This window comes from Pollachius pollachius, assembly GCF_949987615.1.
Source record: "Pollachius pollachius genome assembly, chromosome: 15".
NCBI classification, from domain to species: domain Eukaryota; kingdom Metazoa; phylum Chordata; class Actinopteri; order Gadiformes; family Gadidae; genus Pollachius; species Pollachius pollachius.
Window position 1 is genome coordinate 12,895,026 of NC_136948.1, and position 25,606 is coordinate 12,920,631.

At 48.0% G+C, this 25,606-nt stretch overlaps 1 protein-coding gene across 1 annotated transcript; it reads left to right on the forward strand.

Moving 5' to 3' along the window:
* Positions 1-815: 815 nt before the first annotated feature.
* LOC307086976 (G patch domain-containing protein 2-like) lies at positions 816-22,781 on the forward strand. The gene is made up of 10 exons (XM_079752336.1): positions 816-858; positions 1,739-2,473; positions 7,250-7,311; positions 7,918-8,082; positions 8,426-8,505; positions 8,609-8,673; positions 8,766-8,805; positions 8,915-9,006; positions 13,933-14,018; positions 19,044-22,781. Exons 2-10 carry the CDS (start codon positions 1,746-1,748, stop codon positions 19,223-19,225), a joined length of 1,500 nt encoding a protein of 499 aa, XP_079608462.1. The 5' UTR covers positions 816-858; positions 1,739-1,745; the 3' UTR covers positions 19,226-22,781.
* Positions 22,782-25,606: the final 2,825 nt, after the last annotated feature.

The window sequence follows — 25,606 nt, forward strand, 5'->3', positions numbered from 1 at the left end:
TGGGTGACATTTTTTCTCTTCTCATTTCCACACTCCCGCTTTGGATTCTCTCAGTGGACTGCCTCCCAGGCCAGGACAATGGTAGCAGGCCCAGGAGCCCAGCTTCCCCACAGGCCCGGTCCAGAGGAGGCTGGGGGCTGGGTACTGAGGGAGCCACTCAGCAGGCTGAAATATGGCGGCGCCAGATAAGGTGGAAGCAGCACAGAAAGGCCCTCTCCCGTGGGCCAATGGGGAAATTTGCCGTTATTAAGAGAAAGATGAGAGATTAAATAGCTTTTGTACTCATTTTCAGTTTCATTTTTTTTTTTTCTTATTTTGGCTTGCCTTCGTCTGGGAGATGAAAGAAGTGGTGAATTACTTTTTGCTTTATTCGACCACACATAGGCGCTCAGACAATCCTTTATTACCGCGAGAAGCTAGACATCGTAAAACACGTAGCCTATTACTCCACTATTGTTTTAAGAGGTTTGGATAAAAAAGGCATTAAAACGCGTTGTACAACTTGGCACACATTAAACACGGCTTATCATTATGTATTGAGAAATGAATACAATGCTTCTATAGGTTAACATAAAGGCTTGACTTCCAATTTAAACATTTCCTGGGGCTGAATAAGCCCACAGTCACACACGACGCCTTTGGCCGTCAGTACACATGATATTCATAACTTAGTTAATTGAAAAAATATTTTGATAGTATTATATAAAATATAGCTCTAACAGTGAACTCTGTTACTTCCTGGTTGTTTGGGAGGAGAAATGACAGCTAGGCGGAAGTTACTTCATGTGTTGACATTGGACCGGAAGTACGTTTACAGCTACAGCTGGGAAGAAAACAAAACAGTCCGAGCTGCGACTGGTGAGTGGATGCGGAACCCCTGTTTTTCTATCTATATCTTCCCACATTATTTCACGTATAGCGAGTGTTGTCGAATATTTAGTGTATTCCCTACGCTGTTAATCAACGTACGTCACCGAAACGTAGAATTGACGAACGTTACACGGGGTTGCAGTTACGCTCGTGCTGACATCACGTGTTGTCGTGTTATGTAACCGTCTGCTGCTCACGAGAGCATAACAAACCCCCTCGCGCCCGTCGTCCCGATTCACGTGCATTCAGCTGCGTCGTTTTATGCGGTGGTTTCCCTCTTAGGTCCGCAATGCTTTGAATATGCAACGACTCGGGACGACAACAAACGTCCGTCCATTGCAGTCATTTCCCCTTTATTACGTAAGCCAGACCCTCACTGTGCTCTGTCGTGTTTTCCCCCTAATATCTTCTCTATAGTATCCACTTCTGTGACACAGAAATTAGTCCAACAAAGCGTTTCGCTCTGTTATTGTGAAACGTTTATTAAGGTTTATTGAGTTTCTTTCCCGAGACACGATCACAATACACGTGTTACACAGACTAACGCACTGACCCTATCACCAAGAACCGTAGGCTGCCAATGCAGTCATAACATACTAGTCATATTGCCCTTGATTACTGTGAGCGAGTGTAAATGTGATACTCTTCCTCCAATTTTTCATATTGAGCACCAGTATGTCTGCTCTCTGGCATCATGTTCTTTGTTTAATTTCTTATGTATCACCAGTGTTATTGCTCTCTGTTCTCCTCGCCTTTGTTTCGTTTCGATACAGAACTAGTTAACCCTGTCTCTGGGCTCCTCTTCTTTGTCTAGTACCTTATTGAAAACTAGCATGTTTACTCCCTGGACTCCTGTTGTTTGTTTCAGCGGCGTGATGGATGAGCTGGTGCACGACCTGGTGTCTGCGCTGGAGCAGACCTCTGAGCAGAACAATCTAGGCCACTTGTGGAAGGAGATGGTTCTCAGCCCGCTGCGGCGGCAACGCAGGCAGATCCGCCGCCGCAGGGACCGCAAGCGCCGCTGCAACCCCTCCCTGCACCTCCTGCAGCTCAGACGCTGCCTGAGCGCTGCCTCCGATTCCAGCCTGGACGAGGGCGCCAAGGACTGCAGGGGGAGTTCCACCCGAGCGCCGTCCACCACCACCACCACCACCACCACGGCCTCCGTCTCCGCCGCCAACTACAGCGACTCTGACGACATGGTGGTGACCCACCGCTGGCACTCCTTCACCAGGGACCCGGTGCGGTCCAGACAGCACTCCTGGCCGGAGTCAGACTCCTTCACAGAGAACACCCCGGGACGTCCGCTCCGGAGGCGTCGGAAGGTGAAGCGCATGACCTCCGACGTGATGTTCCGGCTGCAGCGGACGCTGAAGGTGTCCGGCGTGGAGGGAGAGGCGGCGTTCAGGCACAGGTCATCATCCAAGAAGAAGCAGCAGAGGCTCTCTGGGATGAAGAAGGGGGGGGCCGCCGGCTGGAGCCGGGCCAACGTGAACCTCCAGGCGGAGGGAGTAGGTCTTCTGGCCAACGAGTGCTGGAAGGATAAGATCATCCTGGAGGCCCAGGAGCAGCGAGACGCGTCAGACGAGAGCATGTCTGAAGGGTAAGGTCTTTACAGGCTGTAGGAAGGGAAAACAGCAGGCTTGGGAATGCGTGTAGAGAAATTCACATTTACATTTAGGGCATTTGGCAGACGCTTTTATCCAAAGAAACTAACAATAAGTACAACAATATATATCGCTGTTGGTACAGTGAGGATGTTCATAGAACCAAGTGCCAATCACTAACAATTGCTAGGTATACAACAAAGATAGCTATGATAAGATGCTACACAATGCCAAGTACTATTTTTAATTCCAAGGACGTACAACATACAATAAGTGCCACTTTGATAGCTCAAATTAAATTGTGACTTGATCTGTAGTGACACTTTATCACTTGTCTCGATTATAAAAAATACAACCCTTTATCTTACTAATTGTTTGACAATTTTGAAACAAAAAAGATGTCTACCTGTAAAAGCGCTACACCATTAGATGTCTGAAAACGCTGTCTGAAACCTCCTCTCCTACTCTGCATGGAAAGTTACTCAAGGCAGTTAAACCCATGATATAAAAGTCACGTGCATAACTAGTATCAGACAGTAGCAATTAAATAGGGTCGACATTTAGGATGATCTACACTGCCTGTCTTCATCTAGCCAGTTAACAATGTTCAGTGTGTCCTCATCTTAACCAAAAAATGTATGGCAATCATGCCACTCTGCTTTAAAGTATTGAGTTGACATTAAAAATGAATGATATCGTCCCTTTATCCCCGTCTCCAGTAGCGCTGGTGATCACCAGGGAGGGATCTTTGATACTTGTGCCTCGGGGCATCAGCCAGCTCATTATAACCTTTCCAGATATATTGTCACAAATAAATAAGTGACTCGCAGTGCTATTGATTGGCTTTGAAATGAATTTCCCACACAGGCTAGGTTAATTAAAGTTGTGCCTGTCCCCGAATCCCATAATGGTGTCTCCCATGTGTGCATTTGATTAATCAACTATAAATATTACTGAGTCTTTTGGCAGCAGGTGACACTGGAATACTGTGGAGTGCAAATACCTTAGCTGAGGACTGTGGACCCAAAGCATAAACGTCTCCAAGGGTTCTGCATGTACAGCATTAGGACGTATAGAGATACAGAATAAAGATGTCCATGAGCAGAATGTAAGGTAGAGTAGGTTAAACAGAGAGTCTGATAGCCCTTGATACAGGGGTATTCTTCCTGTGGCGCCCCTTTAAGAAGTCTCCCATTGGCTGCCTGCAGAAGGCCTGACATCCTTTGGCTTAATTTGTGCTGACCTCCATGGCCCCTTAACAGTGCTTGTTTTCTTACTTTATGGAAAAATCAATAGCCGTTCTGACAGAAAACAGCTCCGGAGAAGAAATAAATGGGAACACCGTGGCACGCTGTCAATCATTTCTCCCTTCTCACACGGCGCCCTCACTCGCGATGATGCTCAGTAGACTGCCACACTTTACTGAGGGCTGAACAGTCTGGCCTAATGCTTAAGCCCTCATCCAGCCAAAGGATATGGAGAAACGGGCTGGGGGGGGGGGATGATGGGTGGTTGACAGTGGTACAACAGCAACACAGAGAATCCAATAGCGCACAGCCCATTTGAAGTCGGGCTCAGTAGCTGTTGCTGAAAATGCCTTTTAACCACCGCAGATCTCTATTCATCCCATTAACCTTTTTGTATGATGCGTCTGGTCTTTTTAAAAACGTCCTCCTCGCCTCAAGGTCACCGCTCATATGTGCACATTGGGCAGGTTTTTTTTCAGTTCATTTTTATTTTTTTGCTTTAGCCACCCAAGTGGATGGCGAGCAGATGTTTGCTGCTCCAGCTGGCCCCCACATCCTTGATTAGACTTGCCCCGGCCGGCTGGCAGATAGTCCACCTGGCACACAGGATGGCCCGGGCAAAGCAGGCCTCACCTGTGGGCAGACGTCCTCCACGGCTCAGCCTCCGCCTCCAGCTGTGCGTTGTTACAGCGACGCTGCCTACACAATCCAACTGCCGCCGAGAAAAAACAAAAACAAAGGCTTTGTGTGTGATTTGCTCTCACGCCCGGTCCCGTCGCTTTGTAATTTCTATTTTGAAAAAAACTCTGAGGACTTTTTGGTAAAGCTGTGCACCATTTGCTGAAGTTCATTTTCATAAATCTCTGAGACTAATCCAATTACTGGAGCTCGGGGAGGGTGGGATAACCTTATAATCAGACACCCATAGAAGAGGGCATGGATTTGAGTTGGGGCGGCTTGTTTGAAGAGCCCACAGATCCATTGTTATCAGCACTTTGCTCCCCCCCCCATCTCAGGCCTTTCTTTATTCCTCCGCAGAATGAGCCTGGGCTCAATAAATGGCGGCAGGCACATAATCTCTGTGCAAACTGGTCTGCCTCTCCCAGGAGCAGGGGATTATATCCTAATGATTAGTGCTCATCTGGATACTTTGTTTTGCTTCACCTCGCTGCCTTGTGTAGAAACAATGCTGCCTCGTGGAAAATTGATTGGTTCTGCCCCTTAAAAATAGAGGGACTGCAGTCTAGATCTAGTTTCTTGCCCTTGTCGTCCACCGCGGACATATGGCATATTAACTAATTAAGACGTAACAGATAGGTTGCCTTTTTTTTCTGCTATTGGTGAAAGAATGGTTCTTCTGAAGGGCTTGTGGCTTATATCTGGGTAAGCTGTGAACACACATTGAAAGGATACCTTCTTAGGGAAGTAGCGCAGCCAAACAAAAGTGTTGTTTGCCCGCTGTTCTTGTCAAAGGTCACTCTTGCAGGGCGAGAAGAGGTGTTTCTTTTTGGTTTCAAGAAAAATGGGCTCCTCAATTATTCATGGCATTAATTAGGGAGTACTTAATGGAAACGGTCTCCAATCGGCCCTGGGTAGCTTCCAGCGACACCACATTACACCGTTAATACAGATAAATACTTAATGGCTGTCTCTAATTAATTGTTTATACCTGTGATTCCTTTTCGAACTTCAGCTTGAATCACCCCCTGTAAGAAAAAGGAAAACAAAGCAACACGAAGCAAAGCAAAGCACAAACAATCACTCAGTTAAACAGCAACAAAGGCAAAGGGGGAAAGTAATTCATGCCATGCCTGTTGTGATGCAAAGAGTCAACACCTCATCGGGAAAACGCCACAAAGTGTGCGGTTAACTTCCATCGCTGTGGCACTGCTTGCGTGCTCAAGTGGTTGAGTGATGGAGGGGACAGTCTGTGAAACGTAGCTGAGAGCCTGAGGGGTCCATTTCTGCTCGGTATAGATTTAGCTGGCTTGTGCCCTCTACGGAGGGAGTGCGGGGGGGCTGTGAGCAGCAGATGCAGGGGCTAAGTGTCCAGAGGTTGGGGACAGCTGAGCGGAAGCCTGGGGAATCAGGCTGGAGCAGGGGGCTGTTTTTGCTGAAGGGGTTGTCGGTGGGGGGAGGGGCGGTCCAGGACTCCTTATTACATCTTCCATATTCCCCAGAGAGGCCTGGTCCCTCACACATCTGCCTGTGCTGTATCTGAGGGGAGATGATTCAGGAACCATCTGGCTGGCATACCCTCCCTCCCCAGCCTGGTCTGATCCAGGCAACGTCTGTGCGTCTTGACAATATGGCAAAGCACCTTATCAGCTCTGATATGACCCTGGCCACCTCTCCCTCCACCGTAGCCAAGGTCAAATCTGATCAACGCAAAGGAAAACGCAAAGCAGGCATCAGCACCACCCCGCCACCTAATGGAAAGAGCACTGCTCTCCAGATGGCTTTAATTTCTTTCGCCCGCCTCGTCCTCAAACGCCGTATATTTAGACCCAAAAATATTGTGGCTAGAATTTGTCCATGTGTCAATCAAATATGTAAAAAAAAAAAAAAAGTAAACTCGTCAAACCAATGGCACAAATTATTTAAACTTCCAAAAATGTTTAAATTAAGATAATATTTAAGATAAGCGTTTTAAAGGGAGTTGTATACATAATTAAACAAACAACCTCCCCACTCCTGTCTCGTATGACCTTCAATGACCGCATCTCCGGGCCCTCGTATCTGTGCTAAGACCAGAGCCAGGGAGACACCAGGGGGTCCGTCTGGAGTGGCAGAGGCCCCCACTGAGTGTTTTGGAGGGGGGGTCCGCCCGGGGTGTGTGGGGGGTCGGGAGCAGGGAGGGCCAGTAAAGAGCAGTGCAGGAGCAGTGGCAGCAGCCTAACACAGCAGATGTTGTCCAGTTGTTGTGAGGATGCGCGTCTGGTGGGTTCCCCCTTTGTGTGTGTGTGTGTGTGTGTGTGTGTGTGTGTCTATGGGGGGTGGGGTGGGGACCCCCAAAGGGAGGGGGGGGGGTGAAACGGGCTACGCTCTCTGCTGTCATCCTCCACAACGCGGGCTCCAGTATATTGGAGCTGACAGCGGAGGATATTCAATTAGATTGTGCATGTCACTCAGCGGCCTGCGACTGCGCTGCGCCCGGCCTTTTGTGCTCTGCCGTCGCAGCCGGGGAGGAACGGAGCAGCACTCTGTCTTTTTGTGTCGTTCTCCATTTACGTCGACCTCTACCTCTGCTCTTATACGTTTGCTTTGTTTTTTTTGCCCCCTTCTAATTGAATGTTTCATGTTGAATGCTGACATTGTGGAGCACTGTAGAGCTGTATCTCACAGCGTTCGGTTACGTATGCCACACGGAAATGTCTGACCTCGAAGCTGAGACATTTGGAAATTGTACCGCAAACCAAATTTGTTTGTAACCTTAGACAGAATAATGTAACATAACCTTTATAATGTAACAATGCATGATGCGCATGTTGGTTGTAATTGTTATTTCTCTGTCTTATTTTGCAGCGAAACCAGCAGTATATGCAGCAGTGACCCTGGCCTGTTCACCAACGATGAGGGGAGACAAGGTGCCTTTATTATTTTAAATATTTTACCTTTCTATTTCTGTTTAAAGTCATAATTTGTTTCCAGAATACGTTCTCAAAAAAACACGTTAAGTCATCTTCTGTTTAGCAGCATTGCAGCGTTAGAAATCATGTCGTACCAATCAGCCTACATGCATTTCCAATGGTATTGTATTGTATGTAATGTAAATATGAGCTGTCTCGAATGTCAACTATAGTTCCATAAAAGTAACCCTGAAACAAGACTGGGTTGGCGGGGGGGGGGGGGGGGGGGGGGGGTTCCGATACAATGAGTTTCGGTTGCTGGGCGCCCAGGCGACTCTAATAAGACGTTGTCATGTCGTGCTAATGAGCGCTGAAGCCTTTGCTAATCTCATTAGCTGTGGTGGGGCCAGGCGGCCGCTGATTTAACAGTTGTCACTACACCTTGACTGTGAGAGGCATGGCTTCCTGCATGCGCTCGGCTGACTGACAGGCCCGAGCAGAGCATGCTGTCTGGGGAGGGCGCTGCGGGCGGAAGAATCCAGCCAGCAGCGTTCAGCCCTGTCTGCCAGGGTGGATGAACATGTACACCCTGCCAAGTGATCCCATTATCCCCTCTTGTGTCAGGTGACGACGAGCAGAGCGACTGGTTCTTCGAGGGCGACTGTGGCGCGGGGCCGAGTGTGGCGGGTCTGATGCCCGGCTGGGACTCGGACAGCTCTCTGGGGCTGGAGGGCGAGCGCCCCCCGTCCAGGCGCACGTTCCTGCAGCCTGCACGGCCCTCCCAGCGAGGTGGGGATGGGTGTCTCACGCCCTCTCGCTCACGCACTCTCAAAATTCAAAAGAGCTTTATTGGCATGGAAAATAAACATTTACATTGCCAAAGCACTTAAAAAAATGAAACGATGGAAAAACAGCAAAGTACTATAAAAAGGTGAAATATAAACTACCAGTTAAAGTAGACAGTAGAGCGGGATTCAGTTAATCAAACTGTATCCCGTAATTTGGAGACCGAATCAATCTCTCTCTCTCGCCCTCACTCACTCATTCACACTCTCTCGCTCTCCTCCCCATACACTGAGTCTTATCAGAGTGTTTGGAGGGAGTGTAAGGGTTCTAATGTACTGTGTTGCAGGGATCCAAGCTCGCCTCAACCAACTGCCAGGCGTTTCTGGCCGCTGCATCAGGAAGGGCTGCAGGCGGATCATCACCAAGGTAAAAGCGCAGGGAGGAGGCTGTTGTAGCAACATGGGACATCTGAGTAGACTGAGCACGGCTTGGGTTTAACATTCCCTTTGCTTTGATTTGTAATTCACAGGGTAACAGCATGCCAATGTTTGTGGACAGAATGAAGCACTTGTCTCACAATCCTTATCAGAGAGAGTAAGAGACATTATCTTGTTTTGAAGATGAATTCATGATTCAGCTTTTCAATTTTAGAAGCTAAACTAACTAACAGTTGCACCTCTTTGTAGTTTCCGGGCACTTTCCTATGGAAACCGAGAGCGCAGCCAGGTATCATACAATAATGTTCTTTTTGATTTTTTTAAATTCCAAATGTAATTATTCCCCCAAAGAATGGGATCAAGAATCCCTAAAAAAACATTCTGTTTACCTTTCCTAGTTAAACTCCCTGCGCTCATTACCGGTGTACCCGATCGACATGGGGCCAGGGAACTGTCACCGTGGATGTTCCTCCTCAGTGTGCAGGAACAGGTGAGGGGTCAGCACACTCGTTCTCATGTTGTACCACTTCCTCCTTAAGGGCCTATTGGAGACACCTTTGTCTCTATTCGATTCAAGCTCAATATATGGATGGAGAAATCGATGGCCAACTCACTTAAATGGTCAGTTACGGGGCAGTGCACGCTTTGAACTGGCCTGACCTATGTCAACGTTTGTTCCTCAGAGGAAGCATGTGTGTGGGTGTTCATGGTACGACACAGGTACGCGGTAGAGGTGGGCGCTCGTGGTTCACAACCCCTCCTTTCAAGTCTCTACTTGACTGCTGCTTGAATGTCAAAGCCGGCCTTGGTTCTTAGGGTAGTCATGTAAGAGGTCCTAAAGTAGTCGCAATCTCTCGTGTTTCTGAGGATATATGTGAGGGGGGATTTTGACATTGTTGGCTTTGATTCTCCCTACCTGTCAGAGGGGCGATCAAACGGGTATTGGTTTGCAAAGAAACCCGATCAGAATCTGGCGTATACATTTTGACACATTCAGGTGCACTACCTCCCTTATTTTATGTATGGATGGAGGTTTTATATTTAAACTTGCTGTCAAAAGTGTAGAATTCATAAACTCTTGTATTCACATGGTATAAATCTACAGTACATGCACAAACATTTCAATCATGAGTTATGTGAAGACTTGTCGTTTGTGCTGGCAGTGTGGCGTTCGCCGCATATTCAAAGATGGAATCCAATAGTTTCCAAGGTCACTAAACACTCGATCCGGATTCTATCTCTCCGGAACAGAGTTGCAAGGCTGATTCAAATCCCAGCATTTTTTTGTGCAACTGCAGAGGAATAAAACATTTAACAAAAGTTTATCCATAAGATGTCGGTCAAAGCCTTCTCCCGCTCCAAGTCATCCCGGAGAACTGTGGGCACGGCGCTGGGAGCCTCCGAGATGCCGTCAGTGCAGCCCCCCCCCTCGGCCCCAAGACCGGGGGGCTCCCCCTATATTGTTTCCACTGTGCCTATTTATGGTGCATTTTTAATTTTGTTTCAAGCTCCCTTTCCTCGCTCACTCTCTTACTCGCTCGCTCGCTCTCTCTCTCCTGGGTGATTTCACAGGGCGCTCCACCGTTTCCTTGATGAGGGGCATCAACACAACGCCTCTGAAACCGAGCCCCCACTTCTTAGCCACTTTCTTTTTCTAAACTGGCCCTTTCTTCTCCACCTGAAAGGTTCCTTCAGATTCCAGTCTGAGGCATTGTGAATACTAATTTCTCTCTATTAAAAAGCCCTCATATCCCTACCATGCTCTCATTTGAATGGCGGACTCGGGGGAGGCCTCTTAATTCCTTTATAGCGGGGATTCAAGACCCCTCACTTCAAAAAGTATAAATCATACTCCCAAATGAACCGGGGAGGGGAGGGGGGGAGGCGGGGGTTGACGAGAGAGAGCCTTCTGATGTGTCCCGTCGGACGGCTCCGTCTGAATCTATTTCCCTGAGCTGCTGAAAGCCAGCCTCCCGACGGGCTCTCTCCATCTCTGTGACCCGGCACTGCATGCAGTGCACCCAGGAGCCCCCCCTCCTGCAGCCATGTGGTCAAGCCCCTCTCTGAGGGAGACGCCACAGACACACACACACGGTGACAGGCACATCAAAGCCAGACACACACCTGTGAAGAGGCTCATGCGTGAGCGCCGAAGAAACACGGACACGTGTAGCGCGTTTAATTTATTGTGTGCGTTAACGATAGCATCTAAATCACACCCTGAGCGGTGATGGTGTTATTTTCTTGCTACAACTCTCTCACAGCAAATAAAAAAATGTCCGCTATCGATTCAATATGTTTTCATTTCTTTGGAAAAACTTATCCGCACAATCGATTTTTTTTCTTTTCTTATTTTCTCCCTATTTTTTCTGGTAGCACTTGAGCCTCCATGCATCTGACTTTTCTTTATTGCCAAACACCCTTCAGAGAAAAGTGTTTTCACTGTGGGCCAGGAGTACGCATTAATCTTGTATCGCAGCCGGTTTGAAATGATACTGTATTAATAAAAGCTGTCATCTCCTGTTTGGCGGGAGTTGACGGCAACAATCACAGATTTGATGTTAAGTGATAAAGGCTGCACGGGGGCTGTGAGCTATTTATCCTGCGATGGGCGCGTGAATAGACACAGCGCTTTGTGGGATTTGGCTTTAATGCCCGTGGCCGGTGGACATGTTAAAATGCATAACCGCCTCCCCCTCGGAGCCCGCCAGCAGCAGCCTTTATCTATTGACGTATTTATTTCTAAATGACATTTGCACCGTGAGATAAATCATTGTCCCAGCCCCGCGCCCTGCCCTGTTTTCATTTTAATTGTGAGATCTCGGTGTCAGCGGTTAGTATATTGGTGTGAGTGGCCTATTGATTATTGATTTGCTGCTATTGATCACGCTCCCAGGGGACCCTAATCCTTTCTTATTCATTTGAATACCTCTATTAATCTTGAGATCCTGCTCTCACCTGCAGCGCTGTGTAACCTAATGAAAATAGATGGCAGTTTGGTAACCGAGGCAACCCGCTCCTCTTTTGATTTATTATTTTTAATTGATATATCTGCTTTTGGATGTGGCTGGCCTGGATTACAATTGACCCCGTGTCAGGGCCGTTTTACTCCCCACCCTGAGGGACCATGCTGGTTTTTTTGAAGTAGCTGGTGTGACCTGAAAAATCCATCTTCAGACATTGTCTCTTCATTGTCCTTGCACCTGTGATGGTATTCTGCCCTCGATGCTGGGTGCATTCTTTAGTTTTCGGGGTGGTTTTCTTTTGCTTCTGATGCTGCTGCTGCCCATTCCCTATTAATACTGCCATGATCAGACAGACATATCAACAGATGTTTCAGACTCGTCCATGCAGTGAATCGAGAATAAATGGCAGATGATAAATAATGATAATACCAAAACATGGAGGATTAGTTTTTATGTTGCATAGGCTCAATTGGAATCCACTATCAAGCTTATAAAACCCTTTGGGTCCGAGCTAGAGATAAATGGTGGTGTTTTTCCTTGGCTAATGAGCCGGCTGATGGTATTCTAATGTTTGATTAGCACAGTGCTACGTTCCACAACCAAATGCTGGTGGCCCACAGTTCTCTCTCTCTCCCTCTCCCTCTCTCTGTCTCTGTCTCACTCTCTCTCTCTCTCTCTCTCTGAGTGGCCGTGTCCCTGCCGCTGCAGAGGCCCCAGAGCACTGCGGCAGTCAGTGTTAGCGGCAGTTGCCAAGGCGGGACGACTCTCCCCCACACATTAAGACCAAATGCAGCAGAGTATTACTTTTAATACCCCGCGCCTAGTGAAATAATGCCACGTTTAAACACCATCGATTTTGGAATTAAAAAGTTAGTTTGCCGAGATTTACTGTGGGGAGTTCAGCGTCTGAGCTCTTTATCAGGGCTGCCCAAATGGCTGGTTATGTGCCTGTCGGACAGAGGCGCGATTGAGGGATCGATAGCCCTGTGATTTACTAACTGGAGTACAGGTAATCAATAAGTATAAAAGTAAATGAAATATGCATTACTAGGATTTTATTAGCGAGGGGTAACAGGGGGAGAATAACGGTCAGGCCATTTATTTTTATATCTATTGATTATACAACATAGTAGACTTCGCTCAGTGCTGGCCCCACCCAGGTCCTCAGAAGCCGCCGTGGCACGCTCCGCCCCGCCCTGTGATTTATGGCCCTCGGGGTCATGTGACACGCAGCCCTGTTAAAAAGGTTGTCCTGACAGGTCCCTATCTGAGCACACAGACGCATACGCGTTTCGGTGTGATTTTTATGTAGCCAGCAGAGCAAGACGAGCCGTGTTGTGCTCACGAAAAGCTCCTGTTAGGGTTGTTCTGTTTTATTTGCAGTCCGTCAAGAGCCTCTCCTCTCGCCAGTTAGCCTGCTGGTCATTGTTTTGATACACCATCTGATATCGCCTTGTGTTCTGCTAAACTGCTCAACAGTGTGTTCGACAGTGCACGCGAGGCAGAACATGCGTTCGCTGTGCCTCAGTTGTGTTGTGTTGTGTTGTGTCTTCCATCCCTCTCCTTTCTTTAAATATATATTGTGGAGTTCACTCACACAGACACTTAACCATATGCTCCCCCTGTCTGAGCTCCACCTCCCTCCCCCTCCTCCTCCTCCTCCTCCTCCTCCGCCCTCCCCTCCTAACCGTCCACACAGACAGACATAAATACACGGAGCAGTCGATCACATTGCCTGGCGCTACCCCCAGCCATGAAAGAGACCTTGACCTTAACTTTACATCTCAGTGGGCCGGGCTGTGTGAAGGCGCTGCGCGGGGGGGCGGGGGTCTCCTGACATGTGTGCGATGGAGCAGGTGTAATTTGTTTATGTGGGCACACGGATGACGTGGTCGCACAACAACAACAACAACACACTGGGGTTTGTGTGTCCTCTTCCTTCATACGCTGCCCTGTGTTTTAGTTTTTTTTTTTAGAGTTTTTTTTCCTTTTTAATCCTTTTTCATTTTGAAAAAACGTTTTCTGTTGGCGTGATGACAATATGCCCGGTACACCTCTAACGTTGTAACGTGTACGATGTGTGTACATTTACATTTACATTTAGGGCATTTGGCAGCGGTTTTATCCAAAATGACTTTCAATGAGTACATTTGTCAGAAGTAGAAACACTATATCACTGTTGGGACCGTAAAGATGTTCATTGAACCAAGTGCCACACACCAACAATTGTAAGGTTAACCCCATCCCCGAATGCAACTAAGCTAGCTCGGATAAGTAATACACAACTAAGTACTTTGTGTTAAGAGACACTACGGTGTAAAGAGGTATTGGCTGTGACTGCCCTCTGTAATCACTGCATTTGCAAAAAGGGAAATGCATGAAGGGGCCGGTTAGGGCGGGGTTGACCAGCTTCATGACTAATATTTGCTGTGCTCTCGTCTATCCCCAAGGCAGACGAACGTGCACGTGGGACTGCTGTGCAGTAGGGACGTCAAGAGAAGGAGGAAGACCTCCAGCTTGTCCACCAGGATGTCAGGTACCAGTCCTCTACAGATACTACCCCACATGCTTCTGTCTGCTATTGTCTTTCCATATTAGACATCCAGCCGACGTCACAAAGTCCACTCAAATAGTTTCAGCCTATCCATTAGCAATTAAACCTTTTGGCAATATATTAATAATTCCAGTCATGAGCTGAAATTAGTTCTGCTTATGTATTAATTGCCTTTTTCCATGCATTTATTTATTCATTTATGTATCCATCCATCCGTTAAAACATTTATAAACAGGGTGTAAACCTAGATTGAAACTATATGCAAGAGTCCCACGATTGTTATAGCACTGCCACCTCCTTGTTGACAGGCCGTGAGGATTAACAGTCTGCCTGGCTTACACGCACACACACGACTCACATACACGCACACACAGACACACACACACACACACACACACACACACACACACACACACACACACACACACACACACACACACACATACACATGCATGAATAAACACACGTGCACGCATACACATGAACGAATGCACGCATACACACCCATACACACACACATGCACGCGCACATGCAAACACACATGCACGTGCACACACATGCACTGCTTCTGTCCTCACATGTGACGCAAAGCCAGAAGGAGGCGTGTGACGGGGAGTGGACGCCATTGGAAGTGGCACTGGAAACAGCCTCTGCTTTGTCCGTTCGGCCGGCGGAGGCTGCCTTTTTTCATTAGACTGATGGCCCGGGGCCTTGTGTCTTCGCCGGATTGAAATCTGAATTGGTTTGTCCACCTTCCTTCTCCCAGAGTCCCCTCTCCGCACGCATAGCCACCGCAACCGCTTCTGTGTGTCATTTAAATAACAAATGCCGCTGGTTCCCTGATTTAGTGAGGGGAGCCGGCCTCTGATTTATATTAATATCGCCGCACACTGCACTGTTCCGGGGGTCCATCATTCATTTGGATAAAAGAGGTGGAATTTAAAAACAGCCAATGCTTTGCTGGGATACAGATTGCATCCATTTATTGCACTGAGTGATGGAGGGGCCGGCAACTCTGTCCTTCACCTCCCCAGCGCTCAACCACTTCCCATAAAACTAAAAAAAGATTCACCCCTGGCCCTTAAAGACCCCTCATATCCCACGCACGCCATTTGGAAACGAGGGGTCCCTCGGCTGCAAGGATTGGTATCAAAAGAATCTTGTGGAATAAAGAATATAATTAACTGGATATTGGCTCCATAATTAATAGAACAATTGTTTACGATGTGGGAAAAAAATGTAATGTATGAAACAAATCCTAATTCAAGTGGAAACGCGCAGAAACACTGTCTTTACCCCGATATTCAATTTAATTTAAAGGCTCTGGTTTTTACTCACATTTCCCAATAGCGCGGTTGGGGTTTGTGTTCTTCTTCCTCTGGAGTTTAGTGCCCCCAGTTCACTCTGATTCATCATACACCGTGTAGACCTATGGACGCTGTCCTGTGTATAAGTCTTCAGCGTGGCCGCACCGAGACACTCCTTGGTAATTCACTTGTCGTTCACACCGACAGGCTTTTATTGTCTGCTTACACTGCTACATGCTTTTCATTATTGTACTCATAACTACAGGGGCCGTATTATAAACCTCATCCATGTCGTTTGCGTTGTGTCGTTCACACTAGTGTGGTATCTTATGGTGCTCATGCCAGCAGGAGAGAACGTCCCTTTTTGTTCCCACACACTTAACCAACACGACACCCGACACTTTTTTGAGTTGAGTTCTCAACAGAGAAAGTGAGTTGTCGTGTGTGTGTGTGTGTGTGTGTGTGTGTGTGTGTGTGCGCGCGTGCGCGTTAGGGGTTGATTTGAAACTCTGCAATCAGGAGTGAAAATAGTCTGCGACCGGAGGTGTCTCCCAGAATTCCTTGGGGGATTGCTGAGGCGGTACCCAGCTGTTGCTTTTGTCTTCCTTCTTTAGCCTCTTAGCACTTCCCTCGCACTGCTGAACTAGCTGACAACGGAAAAAACATCAACAACGCCAGGGAAAAACCAAACAAGACCAACTTATCAGGAAGGGTATCTGTTTGGATGAGATGACTATTCCACTTCTCAGCTCTAAATTGGCCATTTTCTGCTTTTCACACAAACATCAATCCAACGATGGAAACCTACAGCAGGTTTTCATCTGGTAGAGCTTAAACTATAGCATAGCTAGGATTATGCTTTTTGTTTTAATAAGAGGTATATAATCAGTTGACGAGCATTGTTACCATTTATAGATGATTGATATAATTGTGTTAATAATATTTTTTTGGGATAACACTGAATTAAAGTCACCTGGACTCATTTTACCTGCACACTAAACCCCCGTTCCTCAGATTATACTCCTGCTGTGTCTGTAGATGATAACCAAACTAGAACATGTTATTAATAAACACACGCCTGGAACTAGAATTCAAAGAGAACACAACCCATCCACCAGATCTAGATCGCCATCCATAAGGTCAACTGGATAATCATCCTCGGTCGGGAACCAACTAAAGCGAGATGCCCTGGGGGTAGCCAGGCTCTCTCCCTGGCTCTGCCAGCCTCCCTCTCCCTCGTTCTCCTCGATCTCCTCCTCTTTGTGTCGGCGCCGCTGCCTGCCCGAGCGGGGGACGGCGGCGGCTGCGGTGGCGGCCGCATGACGGATCACCTGTGTTGGAGCCCCCCCCCCGCGTGTTCCTGCCCGGCGGCCCAGCCCCCCCTCTCATTAATGCCCAGGCTGGTGTGAGGGCCCGCGTGGCAGCGCAAGACAAATAACGCCACCTCTCAACCATCACTTCTGCTGACAGAAATGCAGCCCACCGCACTATTCTGCCCTCGCCTGGATCCGCTCACCCCCTTCTCCCGTCCTTCAAACAGGGCCCCCCCTCTCTACCTTCTCCCCTCCTCCTCCTCCTGTGGCTGGCTGGCTGCTACCGCCTGCCAGGTGGGGTGGCTTTCATGGTGGTGATGGCTGTCCCGCTGGGGGCTAAGGTGAGCCCCAGGAAGTAGATCGAGCCCCTGGATTCATTTTATAACCACAGTTTGGCTTTCGTGTCTCAAAAACCAAAGCAACATAAACAAGAAAAAAATTTATGATTTATCACAAGTCATTTATTTGAGGTTTTATTGCCTTCCGTGTGTGTTTTCTGTTGCGTCTCTTGGGCTTGATCTATCTGGCAGGATTTAGGGTTATTATTGGCTTAGTTGGTCAGGTGCTGTACTCGTGACTACAGTCTGGAATTAAAAAACCCTCCCACAAAGGGCTGTGATTTGAAATTTCCGGTTGTCCACTAGGTAGGTAGGTAGGTGTGTGTATGTGTGTGTGTGTGCGTGTGGTTGGTTGTGTGTGTGTGTGTGTGAGCGAGAGACCCGAGCGGGAGAGGAACACAAAGGCTAATCATTAAAGAGCCATTCAGCCCTGTTCATTTAAGTGTGGGAATCAGCAGGCCCATTACTGTCAATGTGTAATTAGCTGATTAATAAACGGAGGGGGGGGATTCTCCAGGAAGGCCAGTAATGATTGTTTTTAGAGAGCATCACATGAGGGCTTATTAAGACGCTAAAATGGCTCCATTCAGCCACCCATTACCGGCCCCCAATAAACCAACGCCGTAACCCCTCCCATGGACGGGAAATCTTTGCATCTTTAATGTCTTCATTGACCTTGGTGTTAAACAAATAAAACGCGGTCGATGTGGATATTTTGACCACAGGACGCAGTAATTCATGCGAGGGCAAGCGGCTGGTAATTGCATTACTGTGTTTTTATTTTTTTCAATATGCATACGCTTCCTCGCTGTGTTCACACGCTGCCTCTCAATGACCTTTATAGGGTAATGTTTATTCTTATTGACCCGCGTGTCCATCATCATCGTTATTAGTATGATAATGATCCATGACAGCGATCTGTGCTTTCTTGTGTCTTATTTCATGTTAAACGTCCATCAATGACACCTCTTTGAAAATATCATCATGTTCTCTCTGGTTGATATTTAATGTTATATTAATAAATATACTCAGAAAATGTTGACCTTAACAATAACCATAAATGTTAAAATAACGTGTGTGAATTCATTCACTGCACACAGGCAAATGCCTGTGATTGGATGAAATCTGACATCTCCATTTCTGAATGGATTCTGAAATTGGTATAGATCCGCAGGTTTAGAGCGGAGAACTGAAAGAGATTGTTGGGTGAAAACCTCACCTACAGTTAGTCATCATTCCCTCAAGAAATATTAATCTATTATCTTGGCCACCAGATCAGTTTGGGGAAGAAGTCATCTGGAAAGAGGCACAAGCAGTTCTAATGGTTCAGGAGCGAGTGCACATGGCACTGAACACTGTAATGCCTAATCTTTCAGGACAGCCCAGAGCCAAAAGCTCCCTTCTCGTAGCCTGACCCTCTGCTTTGAGAAACGCTGAACCATGTCTTGTGTGACCGACACAAATGTTCATTTAGCAGCACAAAGCAAAGAGAAACAACCAACAACAAATCAGGAAAGCGGACGCAATTGTGTTGGAGTTGTGGTGCGTGTGTGTGATTTGAAATTCTGATCTGAAGTTGTGTTTCAGAGGTATCCTCGACTCCCTTTTAGACAACATCGCATATGGAAACAATGAAAGGAAATATGTTTTTGGATCCGTATTGTGGCTTTGATAGATGAAGTTATAAACCAAAGTCTAATTTTCCATGTTAGCTTTGGCTCAAACCTATACTGCCAATACTGCACCTTTCTGTCTTTTAACTGTGCTGATTGGCCTTTTTAATAACCATGTCGTTAAGTCTTAAGGGGGCAAATTGGATTTGGCTCACTTGAACAAAACCTAATTTATTCTTAGCCTATTACAGGATTGTGCCAACGGTTTATTTCAATATTCATAAAACAGCCGCTCATCTCAATGGTCATCGGTTTGAGTTTCATTGCTATTGTGAAAATCCTTTGAAACTAAGTCAATCGTACAGGAATTAAATACCATTGTGTTATTAATTATTATTGTTATATGGCTGTTCCGTGTGCCCTCTTCCTGTACAGCGGACATCCTGTTCCATAGGGAGGAGCTGGGAGGAGAGGCGCAGGCAGCCATCCCACCGCCAGAGGCTGAGGTCGCTGTAGAGGGCCCGGGGATGGGAGAGAGACCCGGGACCCCTGACCCACCGGACCTTCTCCCACCGCAGACCTGCTCTCACCCCCACGGGGAGCGGCTGGACAACTGAAGAACTGGACGCTGAGAGGACCAGGGTATACGACACAAATAACTAAAACTGGAAAAGGCACTGTTCCGACATGTTCGATTGGGAGATAGAGGTGTGAAGCACCTTTTTTAAACAGACACCAAAAAAAAAACCTTTTATTTTTAAAGACATTATTGCACCATCTTCCCGTTCGTGACCAATAGATTGATCCAAGTCGTTTTTAGAGTTGTGTGTTTTAAGTAGCAGAAAATGTTAATGCAATCAAGGACCGGTTGAAGCCTTCCATTACGTCCCTGTCCTCGAGCCTAGGGGCCGGGCTGGCTTGGAGGGGCCTCCTAAAGACCCAGGCAGCCAGACACGGGGCTCCAAACACATTTATGTCCTCTTTAGTAGGAGCCTGCGTTTATCAGTGGGGCCACTGGGGGGGTGGGGGCTGGGGTAGGATGGCAGGGGTGTGTGTGTGTGTTGCCCTGCTCTACTTTACATCAGCCAGTGAGCGGGACCAATGGGGGCTGTGTGTGTAGCTACTTCAGCTCAGAGGTAGAAGAACCATCAAAAATGTTCCAGCGGTACCTCATGCTGCTGGGGGGGTTTTCGGGGGGAGGCGGGGGAGGTGAAGCGAGGCTGCCACCGGTGGCGCCACACAAAGTACAGGCCTCCTATTAGCATGGATTTGAAAAAGCGACGCCGGCTACAAAGCACTCATTAGCACAACACAGAGTGTGTGCCCGCCGCCCTCCCAGGGCCAGCCTCTTGTTCTCTCCGCTTACCTTCCATATTCAAATGACGCACCTCCTGGCGTATTTACATTCACGGCTGACGGGGAGCGCCTTTGAACAGTCTGTTTTTTTTAACAGCCTTGTTAAATCTGATGTTTTTTTAGCGACAAAGCTGAGATGGACATGGCGAGTCGGAAGCCATCGTACAGTCAGACACACGGCGTTCCCTTCGACTCCAGGGGTGAACGCAGCACCTAGTAACTAGTGGATGATTGTCGGCTGTGTGGTGAGATGTAGAAAGGTCTGTCCTGGTTCCTTATGACCCATTGTAGTTGACCAGGGACTTGCCATAGTAGAACAGTAGCACACAGTGCACAGTGCAACGCTGCATGTTCTGATCAACTCTGATTCCTCTGTGTTGTGCCGGTGATGATGCATTACAATCCATTACGCATCGCATCTGTTTTAAACGCCCGATTTAAATGCGTGTCTGACATCCGTCAGCCAGTATCAGATGTGTAGATTGCCGTGAGTTATTGTTCTGCGACCGTCCTTCTGCGGCAGCTTTATGTGATCCTGTTACCGCAGAATGACATTTATAAATGCTGTGTGTGCACACTCCCCTAAACGGACGGCTCTCACAGAACATCCTGCCACGGGAGTCGGCCCCGGCTAGAGATCCCACCCTCTGGCTGCCAAGTCCCAACCGAAGCGAGGGTTCTAGGGGCCCATGGGGCCAGGGGGTCCACGGTTCCATGGACCCAGGGGCCACCGCTCTCTATGGACATCCTGAGGGCCATCGGAATCGAGAGTAGTACAACTTAACGCTTGTCATCAGGAAATAAGATTTTCTACACGTGTATGAAGTTGCTATCCTGTATCTGCTCCGACTAAAAAAGGGTTGGCCGGTGGGGGTCGTTGGTCTCTGGCCTCCGCCCGATCCGTCACTCCGTGTTTCAGGGCCAGGTCATTGACAGGGAGGAAGTCGGATCGCTTCAGATTGAGTTTTGTCAGTCGGGGGGTAATTAGCAGTCACCCTGATGGCTCCCAAAACGAATTTCCAACGGCTGAACGGGGAAACGGGTTCCGCGTGCTGCCAGTCCATCGCCCACCCCCCCCCCCTGTTACAGTTAAGGAATCCGACGGGGGCCCGTACCCCTCATACTTCATCCCAGGTAAAGATTACCTGTCAGACCCATGGGAGATGTATTGATCTGTTTTCCTTTTTCAGCCAGCAATCACCTGACAAAGGCAGCTAGGAGCCGAGTGAATGAGTGATGTCGCAGCCTGTCTCCTCACCCACTAGGCTGGGTGGGGGAGGGCGGGGGTCTCCCAGTGTCCACAGATGGGTTAAGGGGAAAGCGCGGCGATGGATAATGTAGTCATAAACTCTGTTTGAACCTACTCTCTATGCAAGCAGGGTGCCCCCCCCCCCCCTCCCCTTTCCTCCGGGGGTCAGGGGGTCATGCGGGAATACGCATTTTTGTGCATTTTTTTTGTCTCTCTTTCTTGTCGAGTTTGTTCCGTGGTGTCGCAACTGATGCTGGGAACGCATGGAGAGGACAGTCTCTATGGTTCCTGCTGACAGATGAATGTGAGTCGGAATGGTTCAACGCAGCGTTACATTACAATAGTGATCTGGTGTGGTCCAAATAATGCTCTCTGTCCCTCTCCCTCCCTCCCTCTCCCTCCCTCCCTCTCTCTCTCTCTCTCTCTCTCTCTCTCTCTCTCTCTCTCTCTCTCTCTCTCTCTCTCTCTCTCTCTCTCTCTCTCTCTGCCTCTCTCTCTCTGTACAAACAAGCCATGCATGGTATGTGGATTTCTGTCTGTATTTCAATAATTACAACTGTCGGTATTTCAATAATTACATTAATGAAAATATGCATATATACTCTAATTTATATTTTTCTCTTGGCAGCTATTGGTGTAGTAGTCATGTTTTTGCCTTGTTCGATGATATGTCAAGATGCTGAATTTGTCCATGAAGCCATGCATTTTTAATTATCGCGCCACAGTAAAAGAAACCATGCGCATAGGATTTATGATGTGCTGCATAATTAGATCACCCATTGAGCAATTTAGATTTGGGAACATAAAATTAATCAATTCATCTCGGTGATAGATATACGGCACCACATATATCTCTCAAACTTTTAACCGTCATTTTTAATTTCATTAGATGGATTTAAATCCATCAGAAACCCCCCCTCACCCCCCTGCATATCGGGGGTGCCTAGGCAGCTATCCTGTTTGATATGTAGGAAAAATAGCATCTTATCTCCTTGGCTGTTATCTTAATATTTAATAGTGGTGGAATCATGCCTAATTGCTTTGCAAATGATTTAAAGAGGATTAGTGCTGCCTTAGAATGCGGGCGTGGTGTCACTAGATGTGAGATAGACATTACAATAGTGGGAATTCGATCAGACCTGCAGTGCAGGGCTTAAGCAGCTGTTTTCCATCATGGACAGCCAAAGCCTCTGTGAACATACTGGCTTTACCGGGATGAAACCCGTGTTTTCTAAAGAGGCTGCGTAAACTCCTGGGAGCGCTCTGTTTCAATGTGGGTATTTTCTTTGTAGGATCTCTTTTTTTTTAAAGATATTTTTTCATTTTATACATATTTTAATGTGAAATGTGTACATATATATGTCATGTCTTCTTGCCTATACAATAGGTTCTGTGTTTATAATACCTTTGTGTGTCGTCAGTATTGACAGAAAGCCTACGGTATGCCTTTTGACATCCTCCTTATTCTAAATAAGGATTCTCTTAAACTCAATATATATATATATATATATCAACTTCAGTGTTCTTGTATTCTGTGACAAAAAATAATCCTTACATTTACAAGTAAAATCCTGTAATTTGGGGAATTCCCTTCACTATGTTTGCCTTGTTGTTATTTTTTACAGATTATGTCTGGCTGTCGCTACAGCCAGACATAAACTGAAGACACCCACACGTGGGGGTTCCAGGGCGGGCGGGGGGGCGGTTCCAGATGATTGTGTGTGGCTGCTGTGCGGGGGGGCCGAGCTGGAGGGGTTGGTGGTGGAAACACTCCCTTCAACCTGTGGAGATTATCAATAGATCCCTGTGTTGTTAATCTTGTGGCCGGTGGTTGATGTTGTGGAAGGCGGCAGTCACTCGGAGGCGCGCGCCACATGTTGTGAGAGTTGGGGAGCAATTCTCTCGGCACCGCCGCTCGCATGCGGTTCAGAGTTACAAATCACATCATCAGCTGTCTGGGCACCCACAGCCACCTCTTCTCAGGGCCGGATTGATGGCCAAATGTAGGAAAAATCAATGGCTTCCTCTCATCTCAAAAAGAGCCACCTCTGTCATGTGGACAAGTTTGATGTCCCCCCCCCCCCCCCCCCCCCCGTGCTTGGGTGCCAACACATGCACGACACACACACGCACAGACACACACGCACACGCGGGTACATGGGCACACACACACACACACACACACACACACACACACCCACACACACACACACACACACACACACACATGCTCTTTTCTCTATCCATTTATTTTTATTTTCCTTTGTATTTGTGTCTATCTCTGTCACATTATTTTACACTACTGGAAATTAGCAAAATGACTGCACTTGCAGTACTGTTTGGGTTGCTGCATTTTGTTTCCTATCAATTAATTGCCGAAAATATTCAGTTGTCCAATCACTCTTTACCTACAGCCTGAATCATTTTTTTTTTTATATGTACACAATAACAACAAGGAGTAAAGAACGTGATGGCTAGGTAGCATATAGCATTAAAAGCTATTGGAAAAAATGTGTAGAACCGAATCTGACCCCACTTTTGTTTACCTGGGCCCTTTGTAAACAGTACTTCCAGAACAAAACCTTTGTGTAGAACTGATACTCTTCCTTCTCAAAAGGTGACCCTTTGACTAACGATAGTCAGATTACCCCTTAACTCAGCCATGCACGGTAAACCCCGCTCCGACCCAGCCCCAATCATCCGTCTGCCTTTATCAAACGCTCAACAGCAGGAACCTTACAGTGTAAACTTTGGTGTTCACCGCTCGATGTCAAAAGACCAAGCACCACGCAGTCCTTAATGGGGAAATTCAAATAACACCCATCAGCTGAATACAATATTCCCACCAGAAGAGATAGCACTCTCGCTGACGTATCGTATGAGTTCCTTTTTATTAAAGAGCCCGGATTCCCCCCCCCTGCCCCCCCAACACCGTGTTGCGTTACAAGACGCCGCCGCCGGGCACAGCGCAGAGTGCGAAGCCCTGGGTGTAAAATTCCCCGTGTCGGAAGACCTTGTCCTATTCATCCAGGGCGCCGTGCTCGTGAGCACTGTAGCGCGCGCCTCCATGAACGGAAGCAGATTCCGGGGCATCTGTGCTTGTCCCCGTTGCTTATCCGCGGTGTTTTACATCTGTGCCATTCCTTTTCATTCCCCCTGGCACTCTAATCAGAGCGCTGTGAGCTTCAGTGGGTGAGGTACGCAGGAAGTTGTCTTTTCTGACAGCCAATAAAAACCTTATAATCTCCCTGATTCAAGTGGCCCATTTAGAAAAAAAAAAGAAGCTAACTAGTGCTATCACTCAGGGCCGCTCCCCGGCAGGCCGTCTTTATGTTTTTTTTCTTTAATGCCTTTTTTTTATTTAATATATAGCCCCTGAAAAATGAGAGACTCCCGCTCGGCTGTGTAGATATTTTGTTGCTGATGATGCGCAACGAATTTCCATCACAGCTTTGTTTCCACCGGGTGAGCGGATAATCTTTTACTGCCCAGGGAGGGAGGGCAGCGCACCCATCAATCTCCCGGGCTTATGGCCACCGCACGGCCGCCTCACCAAGCCACACACCGCCGCCACCACCTCCACCACCAGCAGCACCACCACCACCACCACACTCGGGGTCAGGAGTCGCCAGGAGCCACCCACACAACCCATCGGGTTCTCAGTGATGAACCTGTACCCCCACCCAGCATGCCCCCCCCCCCCACCCCAGCGGACCCCTCCACCCCACCTCATCCTGCGGAACGGCGGCTCTCCACTGTTCCATTACTCCTGTCATTGTTATTATGTCATTTTTCTAACAAGGCAGTCACGTCTCACAGAGCAGTAATGGCTCCCTGGCCCTGCGAAAACCATGTTTGCTGCGACTGCTGCAGGACGAGCCCAGCTGACACTAAACACCGCTCCCTGACTACCTCTCTCCCACCCTCCCTCTGCTCCCGAAGCCTCGTCCTTCCACCTCGCCCCAGCGGAGTGTGCACTGGCTGTTGAAAAGCAAAAGAAAAAGGAAAAAATTTCAAGCAAAGTCACAGTGCACGCGGCGGCGTTCCAGCCCCTGGGGGGGTGGCCCCTGGCGGGCCCCCATGCGGGTGCGGTGAGCCCTGGCAGGCAGGCAAGGATGCAGGCGTTCACCCCCCTCCCCAAGCTCAACCCCATCCCATCCACCTCCCCTCCGCCCGCCCACCTGCGTGTGCTGCAGCAGCTCCTCCCGGGCCGTGGCGAGGGGCTGCTGCTGATTGACAATAATGAAAAGTGGCAGAATCGATGGGAGACAAGAGAGAGGTGCGTGTGTGAGATTTCTCCCCCACTCACCCACCCTCCCCCACAGAGCTTCCAGTCACAGAGCGGGGCCTCTGGCGCCACTCACCTGCCACGTCCCAGCAGCAGCTGGATCAG